The 10,488-nt window shown below is 50.5% G+C and overlaps 1 protein-coding gene across 1 annotated transcript in view; it reads right to left on the bottom strand.

Moving 5' to 3' along the window:
• Window positions 1-9,708, bottom strand: part of FOXF2 (forkhead box F2) — a 16,350-nt gene extending 6,642 nt beyond the window's left edge. The window contains exons 1-4 of the mRNA XM_025202388.1: window positions 9,592-9,708; window positions 8,058-8,277; window positions 6,842-6,916; window positions 841-851 (exon numbers count right to left, since the gene is read on the bottom strand). Coding sequence (XP_025058173.1) covers window positions 841-851; window positions 6,842-6,916; window positions 8,058-8,277; window positions 9,592-9,708 — 423 coding nt within the window. The remainder of the gene's footprint in view (window positions 1-840; window positions 852-6,841; window positions 6,917-8,057; window positions 8,278-9,591) is intronic.
• Between the last annotated feature and the right edge of the window lie 780 nt (window positions 9,709-10,488).

Raw genomic sequence — 10,488 nt, 5'->3', positions numbered from 1 at the left:
AGACACGCAATTACACCATCCATCAGCCGCCCCCAGACAAGCCCCAGCCCCAGCGCTCGTGTGCCAAGCTCCAGAGGTAAAGTGCCAATCTCTCTCCCTCTCTCTCTCTCTCTCTCTCTGGCAGGACAGCGATGCAGCGAGTTCGCCACAGGCAGAAGGGGGTGGGGTGGGATGGGGCTCTGTGGCTGCCCAAGCACTCGGGAGCCTCTCGGCTACGCTGGTCACCAGCTGGGCTGTGTGGAGGGCTCCAGGGAAGTCCGGATAGGGAGACCCTGCCTACCTCCAGAGACCCTGCCAACAATATGACCCCCTCCTTCCCCCAAAAGAAATCCTTTCGGTTGAACCTCAGGCTCAAAGTGATTGGGTTACACGGAAGGAATCCCGGTCACTAAAAGCAGCCTCCCACCCATATCTATCTATATCTATATCTATATCTATATCTATATCGATCTCTCTCTCTCTCTCTCTCTCTCTATATATATATATATAAATGGCTGGGAGCAGCAGGGGAAAGATGCTGGAGCAGAGCAAGGCCTGGGCCATATCCCTGTCTGTCTCCCGGCTGAGCGCCTGGTGGGTATAGGCAGGGGTGGGGGCGGGGGCTGGTCTCAGACAGTGACCTGCGCTTGAGTGGAAGCAGGCTTTTTCCATCAAACTCTGCCTGGATACCACACACAGAGCCCAAGTGTCAGTTTACTGCCCTGAGCCCAGCTCCTTTTCCCTAAGCTCCACAGTAATTAGACAAAGAAAACCTAAATTAACTGAACAGGCGTCGACAGCTTCCTCCAGATCCCCACTGCCACATACATGGGAATGTGTCCGAAAATGGCCTGATTGTACCTGAGAATCAGCTAAGAAAACACCACAAAGCCCCACAATGTTTACTACACATTTTAATAGAAAAACACACTCGCTCTGTCAATAGCCTCGTGTTGATCTTTCGTGGGGCATCGGCTTCAGGGCTTCCCACAGCCCCATCGGGGATGCATTGTTGGAATTGCCTCTGCAGAGAATAGAAATGACCCCGTTTTATTTTTTCCCCAATCAGCGGATGATTTTCTCTCTCTGTCTCCTGAACTGCTTGACCACTGCTTAAATGCCAGCATCCTTCCCTCATCCCCACCCCACCCCGAAAAAAATCCCCCAAACAAACCAAAAACACATTTCCACAAACTGCTGTAAGATCACAGGCACTGAGTAAAAGGCCATGAGTTTATCTTGAACGATTCCAACCTGCTGATAACTGGTTGTAGCTGGGACGTGGTGGTGTGTGTTAGGGGGGGCTTCACTGCAGGTGACTCTCTGGAGAGCCTGTTACTCTCGGGAGAAGCACATGTCATTCCATTCAAAGCAACTTGGAAAGAAATGTTTCAAATAAATCAAAATACTGCCCCCTTCCTCCCTCCCTCCCCTCGATCCAGCTGTACTGTGCATTCGTCTCTAGTCTATACACAGGCGATAAGGGCTAATAGATTACATCAGATTCCTTCTACCTGAACAGGAATGTGCTTTTCCTGGGCAAACGCTTAGTTTGAACAACTCCTTGAAGAAGCCAGGCATAGGATCAGAAACGAATTTAAAAGATCTGGGGAACTTTAGCAACAGCAGTGGTGGTCTTCGCTTCTGAGCCTCTCTGGCCTTTTTATTTTCTAGCCACCCAAATCCTGCCTCGGAGACAAGGTACTGAAAGTTTAAAAAATACTTTGCTTTTTTTTTTTTTGGCGGGGGGGGGAGGGGGGCGGTATGGAGGGGGGGGGTTGCATGGATTTGAAGTGCCTGAGAGTCGACATTGGCTGGTTGGTTTATTTTGATTGGTGTATCAGTTTCTCTGCTGATCCCCGCTTCGGAACACAACTGGTTTGCTTTACCATAGTATACGGAAATTAAACTTTTGGCAGATTTGGGTGCTCAGATGTTGTTCTATAATCATCGTTTTTATTCTAGGAAATCTCTTCATTATTGCGGTTTCAGTTTCATGCATAACACTGTGGCCCTCCTGCTTCTCCGGCGAAATGAAAGCCTAGACTAAACCAGTGAAGAAAATGGGAGACAAATAGGAAAGATAAATGTTTACTGCTATCTCCCAGCCCTCCTTTTTCCAACGCAGGCTTCAGTCTCTCCCTCCCTCCTACTCTGCTCTGAGGTCCTGCGGATGAGAAGCCTTTTTTCAATTAAATCCGAGGCTGAAACTTAAAACAAATCCCTCCAGCGTTGTAAAAGGCCGCTTCCTTAGGCCCCGGAGGACTTTCCTTTCACTGCCAGTTTCAGGGTGCCTTTCAGGATGTATCTAGGTCTGCATGGGGAAGGGGGGATCTGGATGGACTGGTGCATGGGGAAAGGAGGATGGTCTGCATGGGGAAGTGGGGATCTGGATGGATCGAGGTCTGCATGGGGAAGGGGGCATCTGGGTGGATTGGTGTCTGCAGTAAGGGCAGGGGCTGCCTTCTGAAGCCAAACCTATGAGCCAGTAGTCAGGGCCTGAAGGGAAAACCCCAGTGAGGAAAGAGGGAGTGGAAGGAGTTAGGACCAAGCCCAGACCCTTCTGTCTCTCTTCTGTACCCTGTGTCCTGAGCCCGCACACTGCTCGGACCTGGGCCATCCGTTTGTTTGGCTTGGCTCTGCGCCGTGCCCGGCTGGCCCGGAGCGTTTCACCGCCCCGAGCCAGCTGATCTTCGGGGATCTGGGGTCTGACTCTCCCGTGGTAGGGGCTTCCTGACATCTGGCCTCTGGGCAACGCGGCTCAGCCAAGCCGGCCCGGGAGGACCGTGGCAGAGAAGCCCGTGGTCCTGGCGTGCCAACGTGTGTCCCGGGGGCGGGGAGGGCAGCACACACCAGGACACCTACAGGTCTGCCTCACCCCGCAGGAAGGGCGCCTGGCTTTTAAAGGCCCCGATCCTTAGCAGTTTGCTCTGAAGGCCGTTGGGCAGAGCAGACTGGGGTTTGGGAGAAGCATTTCCCCGCCTGAGCCGGATGGATCGAGTGCGCCAGATGCATCTTCCCCCGAGGGCTGTTGGTCCCCGCAGGGAGGGCCAGGACGTCTGTGGCAGGAGGAGCCGCCCCGCGCTGCCCAGCGGTGCCAAGCAGAGGGGATGCAGCTCGCGGGTGACTTGTGGGGCAGCCTGAAATCAGGCCGAGACGGGAGGAAGAGGAGGGAGGAGGCCTTGCAGGACCTCGCTCAGGCCCCGCTCCTACCGATTCCCATGTAGCTCGCCTCTCGGTGGGTGCAGGGGGCCACGGGTCATCCACGGGCATCCATGCCCAGGGCAGTCCCACGAGGGCATCCATGGACATCCATGTCCAGGGCAGTCCCACGCTCCCCCTCCTCCCCGCCCCAGCACGCACCCCTTGAAACGTTTCTCCTGCCCATGCACCAGTCTGTGCAATGTGCTCAGGGGGGATCCCATCCCGCGGCTCCCCGAAAAGCCACCCCGCCAACCCAGCGAGGCTGCCTCCCTCCCGTGAACCCGCTTCGGCCTCTGCCTCTTCCTTGAGAAACGCGAGGCTGAAGTCTCTGCGGTGCCTGCAGCCAGAGCAGTTGGGGAAGGCATGGGCACGCTTTAAACTCTCCCTGCTGCGGGAGTGGGGGCATCTCCAGGGGGCACAGCCTGGGCAGGAGCCCCCGGACGGGGTACAGAGACGTGGTTGACTCAGGGAGCTGGCTCCTGGGATGTCCCGGCGCCTTGTGCCTTCGTATTTCCACCCCCGGGGAGGCAGCTGCGTCGCCTCTGCTTCCGCGAGCTGGTAGGAGACTCACAGTCCTGCCTCCAGGCTTCTCCCGATGCCCGCGATCCGCCTGCAACACAGCAGCCTCATGCACACTCCCTGCATCGTGCCCTCCCGTCTGCCCACAGCTCTGGATCAAACCCCTCTATATTGTCTTCTTCTGTGCGGGGATCACTTGGGACATTTTGTTTTGTTTTATTTTAACTACTTTCGTCCATTGTTTAGGGAGATCTTGCTTGATGACACTGCAAAGGATTTTTCTCCCCCCCTCTCCCTCTCCAACTCTGTGATCTGAACTTCCCGGGGCATCAAAATAAACCCCCTGCTGCGGTCAGGATATAGGTCACCTCTTTAAAGGAAGCACAAGCCTTCCAAAAATATAAAACAGCTTTGACGTAAGGAAAAAAAAAAAAAGGATTCTTTTGTCTGCGAGCATCCTTTGTCGGGGTAAATAAAACGTGACAGGCGCGGAGTCGAGCACAGGCACAACAATGCTGCGTGATGGCAGGGCGGAGAGGAGGCAGCGGGCTGCATGCTCCTCTGCTCCGGAGGGGAGGCTCTTCCCGGCCTGGGAGCGGCAGCCTGGGCTGGGAACAGAGCAGCGCGCCCTGAGCTACCCCACCGAAACCTGTGTGGCCCTGACAGAGGGGGCACGGGATGCCCAGCCTGGTCCAGCAGGGTGTCCCGCCTGAGAGCAAAGAAAGAACGAAAAAAGATAAAGAAAGAGCTGCTTCTAAAGAGCCAGTGCCTGCTGCTTTTGGCCCTGGCTGAGCTGAGTGCTGGAACAGCTCCGTGCTTTTTCATGCATGCTCCCACCTGAGCTTCTTTCCCTGCAGGGGCGGCAGCGTGGGGAGGGGTAGGGGCAGAGCTGATCCCAGCCTAAAGGGCATATATCCCCCGCACCCATCCACGGGCAGGCAAGCTCCATTGCTGGGGGCTTCTCTCAGTCTTATGCATAGAGATGGGGAGCCTGACCCCAGCAGTTCTCAGACAGGGGCTGCCCAGGGGATCAGCCCCTGGCTCTGCTTGGCTGTTGTGTGGCGCACCCACGGGCCGGGCGGGGGGGTCCTGACTGCAGCCTGACAATGGAGAGGGGTGGCGCCCCGAGGCCAGATCCCTCCCCGCTCCTGCACCAGCAGCCGCCGCTGGGTGGCGCCAGGCTCTCGGCAATGCGGCCACAGCCCCAGCCGCCGGCACCTGTCGGGAGCTCCTGGCACAAGGCGCCAGGGCCGGAGGGTGCTGCATGGTTTGGGGCTGCTCGCCTGTCCCACGTCCCTTTTAAACACGTTTGCTTGCAACAGGGTTCCTTGCACCATGGCTTTTGACTTTCCGCGTGGCTTTAGCTTCTGCCTCAGCCAATGCAAGGGACATAGGGGATTGTTCCACTGCCCGAGATCTCGTAGACATCACCTGGCGTCAGCTCCTGCTTGCAGGTCAGAGAGAGCATATGCTCCCTCTGATGTAAAGTTCCCCCTGGGATCCACAGTGGCACCGAGATCTCAAGAGTTGGCACAGAGATTTTTTTTTTCAATTAAGAATAAGTGAGTTATTTTCAAGGTAGCTTTGGAGGAGCCTCATGTTGCAGTCGTTTGCTCCACACATTTTGATATGCTATATATCAGACAGACAGATGTATATCTCTATCTAGACATATATCTATAGATATAGATATATGTCTAGATAGATATATATATATCTATATATAGATATATATCTATATATAGATATCCATCTATAGACAGTATCTATAGATATCTATAGATATCTCTCTATATCTATCTATATCTATATCTGTGTGTGTGCGTGTGTGTGTGTGTCCTTTTATATAGGGCAGTGTAAAAGTGATGTTGTAGCCTTGATGGTCCAGAAATTATGCAAGAGACAAGGACTTGTTAGGATTCTCTTTTATTGGACTAACTATGTAGCTGGGGTAAAGTTAGATAAGCTTTCGATTGTAAGACGTTCTTCCTCAGGTCTCTGATATGTTATCTGTATTGATATCGATATCGATATGTTTATATAAACACATGTTATGTATAACAGAATATATGACATATTTATATATTTTTATATACTATAAAACGCTATACTATATATGGAATATTTTATATACTATATATAAAATCAGAGACCTGAGAAAGAATGTGTATATTCTTTCATGTGAAACAATGTAGATCTATCTATCGATCTATCTGTGCCTCATCTTTCTTTATCTACATGCCTCATATCTGTCTGTCTAGATATCTATCTGTCTGTCTATTGTCTGCCTCCCCACATATATACAAATATATACCTCATATTTATATATGGCAATTCTACATGTGCCCCGCAAGCAGGGGGAAGATGCCAAGGAGGGCGAGCACTGCTGCAAATCAAAAGCCTGTTTGCTGGCTCAGCGCAGTGCCCAAACCTTTGCAAAGTCCTCTCGTGCCTGGAGCTCTGTGGGTGCAGCTAGCAGCATCCCATGTTCCTAATGTGTTGGCATGTTTCCGTTTGTCTGTGTGTGTTTGTGAAGGCTGGGAGCACTAGAAACACACCTGTATATTTCACACATCTCCCTCCAAGCCCGTTTGAAGACGCTTCAGCTTCCGTAGGCTATCAAGAGGAAGGGGTAAGAGTTTTAGCACAATGTTTCCTGCCTTTATTTTGCTTTCCCGGCTTGCATTAATGGTGCACGGTTTGAAAAGCGCCTCAAACTCAAAGCCAGTGATGGACAGGGAGCTGCAGCACCCTGGGGTGCTTTGAGATCCGTCCAAGGTCGCCTACAAAGGTAGCACTGTTGGGCGTGCACACATGAGCGGCCAGATAAACTCAGAGCTTTCAAACAAGAATCCAGTGTCAAAAGCATCCCGACCTGTTGTAGGCTTTCTGAGTTCTTTGCAGCAGAAGAATTGCTCGTATTGTTTTTCTGTGGTCAAAAAAAAAGAGTGAAAGTTAAGAGCTGGCATTTTTCGAGGGATGCCTTGAGTCTAGCGGGGGTGTAGGTTGTAGCAGTGTTGGTCTGAGGACGCTGGCAGGCAAGGCTCTTTGGGTAAACCTGATATCTTTTATTAAACCAACTCAAATTGCCTTGAGTCTAACGAGGGGCGCCTGGAGCGTCAAAAAAGCCGAGAACCACCCTGCTGAATACCCATTTTCCTCCCCTTCAGCGTGGCAGATTTGCTGTTGTTGTTCAGGGAGTGGGAAAGAGCTCCTTCCAAGATCCCCAGTTCATCATAAGGCGTTCTTCAGCGCAGCTCTACTTCATCCATTTGGGGTTTTTTTATTTGGAGATCTTGGGAGGTATGAGTCGATGCCATTTTTCTGCTGTGGCGGTCCCACGCTCTGTGGAAAGGCTCCTGGGTAGTTTTCGTTAGGCTGAAATAGACACGCGTCCTCCGAGAGCTGCTCAGTTGCAAAGTTTTCCCTTGGATCCAACTGGAAGCGGGGAAATAAGAATCGGTTCCCAGGGCCCACTGCTTTGGCTTGTACGTCCTGATCTCTGATCACGTTCAGTCTTGCTTCTTACCACGGCTGGAAGGTCCTCTCTCAGACAGGACCGACCTTTCCTGCTGGGTGGTGGCTGGAGCTGAGCTGATCAGCCAGGAGCTTCGGTGAAATAGAGGAGCGCCGCAGCTCATCTGCTAACACTTATGTAACAATCGGCGCTGATGGCTCGGCTGAAACATCCCTCCAGATGCCCATCAGAGCTGCTTCCAAGGCGTCGTACTATAAAGACCCACCCTACAGGGCTATTTTAACCGAAGGGGTGGGCATCACACGTACGTGTCGCGCTCAGGTTTTATCCGAGGCCAGCTGTATTGCTCGGACTGAAGGGAGATGCGTTAGGCGAGTGATAGGGGTGCAGACAGACGTGACAAATAAAGCCCTTGTCGCGCGTGGCATGCATAAGATCTCCAGGGGCTCCTTGCCCGAAAGGGATCCCTCTGTGCTCTCAATCCCAGGTAGGAGGAAAGCACAGGAGTGGGCCAGGCAGAGCACTCATTTGGCTGTGCTCTACTTTCGAGGGCGAGTCACCCACCCAAGCTTTCTTCCAGCTGCAGATGTTGGGAGAGCGGAATAAATCAGGGAGGCTAGCTATGTGCCTTGCCTTCCCCGGGGTGAGAGGGGGAACCCCAGCTCTCTCCACACCGCGGCGGGTGCCTGGTGCTGATCATCCGATGTTTGCAGATCAGACTGCCCGGGCTGTTTCCACCCACCCGGGAGGGGCACCTTTCACCCTGCCGACACACTGGCACATTCACAATGTGAAGGGCATCGAAAGGTTTTCCCTATTTATTTGGCAGATCCCAATTACTTCCCTAGATTTCCTTTGGGGGAGGTGGGGGTACTACTGGGACTATTTGGGGGCAGAGGGCTACTATTTTGTTTCTCTCCGGAGTAAGCAGCAATGCCATCTGTCCCGGGGCACACGAGATGCTGCTGCTGGCCGCGGACCGAGCGAAAGCGGGTGAAGGCGAAGAAACGCCAGCAGAAGGCGATCAGGAAAGTTTCCATCTCCTCCCTCGGAAAGCCACGTGGGAACCCGGATTTGACATTAACCGCACGGGATCTCTTTGGATGACACAAACGATCACGTTCACACGCCTGCAACGCTTGCAATGCCCCGCAGCACCAATAATGACAACGCTACAAATAACATAGCCGGATCTTTTGGGGGTGGGGGTGGGGAAGGGGGGTCTATCAATCGATTTATCTGTTTAATTTTACGTCTTTGCATTTATCTTAATTACTCTTTTACGTTTGTTTCTCCTGCTGTAAGCCGCCCTGAGCCTTGGTTGGGAAGGGGGGCAGGGGCAGATACACCGCATAAATAAATGCATATATTAATACTTGCATATATTAATGCACGCAAATAACATTTCTCCCTTGTTTTGGTTAGGAATGAAATATGACTCTTTTCCCCGCACTAAACGCTGACACAAAGCACAGCATTCTACTTTTTACATATTAGGCATGCAATGAACTTTCTTCCTATTTGGATGCTTATAGCCTTTGTGGCTCTGCCCAGGTACCCTGTTTTTTTGCGAATCCAGGTGAAGGCTATAATAGCTGCTTTCCTGGGATCCACCCCCGCTGAAATCAATGGCAACACTTCCATGGAGGGAAGCAGGAGCAGAATCAAAAAGTAGGTGCTCTATGCCTGTGATAGGGGAGTGATGTAGCCCTGATGGCCCAGAAATTATTTGACAGGCAAGGATTTCTTAGGCTGATCTCTTTTATTGGACTAACTATGTAGCTGGGGCAAAGCTTTCGAACGTAGGACATCCTTCCTCAGGTCTATACTCTTACAGTTGAAAGCTTGTGTAACTTTGCCCCAGTTACACTGACAGTCCAATTAAAGAGATCACCCTAAGAAATCCTTGCCTGTATGATAGGGGCACATCATGCTGCGCACTGGCTGGGTTTTCAGGCTGCAAGACATGTAGTTGTCAGGAGCCTGAGAGAGGACACCATCTGCTAAGGGATCCATTGAGCGCTAAAGGAATGTGATGGCAAGTGTGGAACAGGAGCCTCCAAAGGCATTTTAGCTACCTGGTGGATATGTCGACTAGAGAGGTGATAGGGTGGAATGGAAAAATAGGCACATCAAACAGAAGTATGGATCAGAAGAAATGCAATTGGTTTGGTGCTGCCAAAAGAAAAGGCAGAGTTCCATATTCTGATGTTATTTCTTACTCGACATTGGGCCCAGCCATGCACAGTGTGTTTTCATTTTCTGACTTGATAAATACTTCCTGGGATCAGGCCCCATGTAAATAGTGTATATCCCAAATGGGAAAATATGACAATAATCATATAGAAAATAACATAACTACATAGTTAGGTATTAAATATATTAATTCCACAGGTTATTACATTTCTTACCACATTATTTTCCTTTTGTGCCTCATTTAATGCTTGATCCAAAGCCAGTAGGAGTCCACAGGAGCCTTTTCTTTGATTTCCATAGGAGTTGTACTGTGTCTTGTACACTGGTGTCATACATCTGGGTCACAGTAAGCTGAGAGCTATGGAGAAGAAATTTGAGCCAATCTGTTTTGAAATGCTGGTTAGATGTGAGGAAAGTCTTATATACCTGTGTTTATATTATGAGTGTTGGGAATAAGAGTGCATATGCTTGATTTGCTTGGATACTGTATTGTATATATGATATATGCAGAAGGGATGGACATGGCAAACTAACTTTATACACATTGAATCAGAGAGGTTTGAAACCAATGAGAGTTAGAGGGATCTGAGACTGAGATGGATGGTCATTCACCTCATTTATGCAGAACTGGCCTTTGGACTTCTGTAATGTGCAATGGTGGTAGTAATGTTAGGAACAAGTCCAAGTTTGATGTTTGCATGCGTGATCTGTGGTTGGCTGAACATCCCTAAGGAGACTGAACACTTGATGAGCTATCTGCTAACTCTGTCTATATTTAGAGGGGGTAAGTAAGGGGGAGGAGAGAAGGAAAAGACTGGAAAGAATGGAATGACTCAGATGTTTATGGGGAGGATTAAAAAAGAATTCTGAGAAGAGGCACTAATGTTAATTCTAAATCTAAAAGACAAATCAAAACCTTAAAGCAAATCCTACTGGTGAGAATAAAAAGACAATTTCTCATCCTCGTAGCCTTGATTCTCACTTATACTTGGCTAATGGCTAAACAAGGAATAACTCATCAATGAAGAAACATTAGCATAAGTCTGGCATACACGAAATGGGCCTATCCTATTGAAATCAATGGAAACATCACTGTTGACCTAGTAAAGTGG

The sequence above is a fragment of the Alligator sinensis genome, unplaced genomic scaffold (genome assembly GCF_000455745.1).
Source record: "Alligator sinensis unplaced genomic scaffold, ASM45574v1 scaffold579_1, whole genome shotgun sequence".
In the NCBI taxonomy this organism is placed as follows: Eukaryota; Metazoa; Chordata; order Crocodylia; family Alligatoridae; genus Alligator; species Alligator sinensis.
The sequence above is the reverse complement of the archived record's forward strand: the minus strand, read 5'-3'. Positions and strand labels throughout refer to the sequence as shown.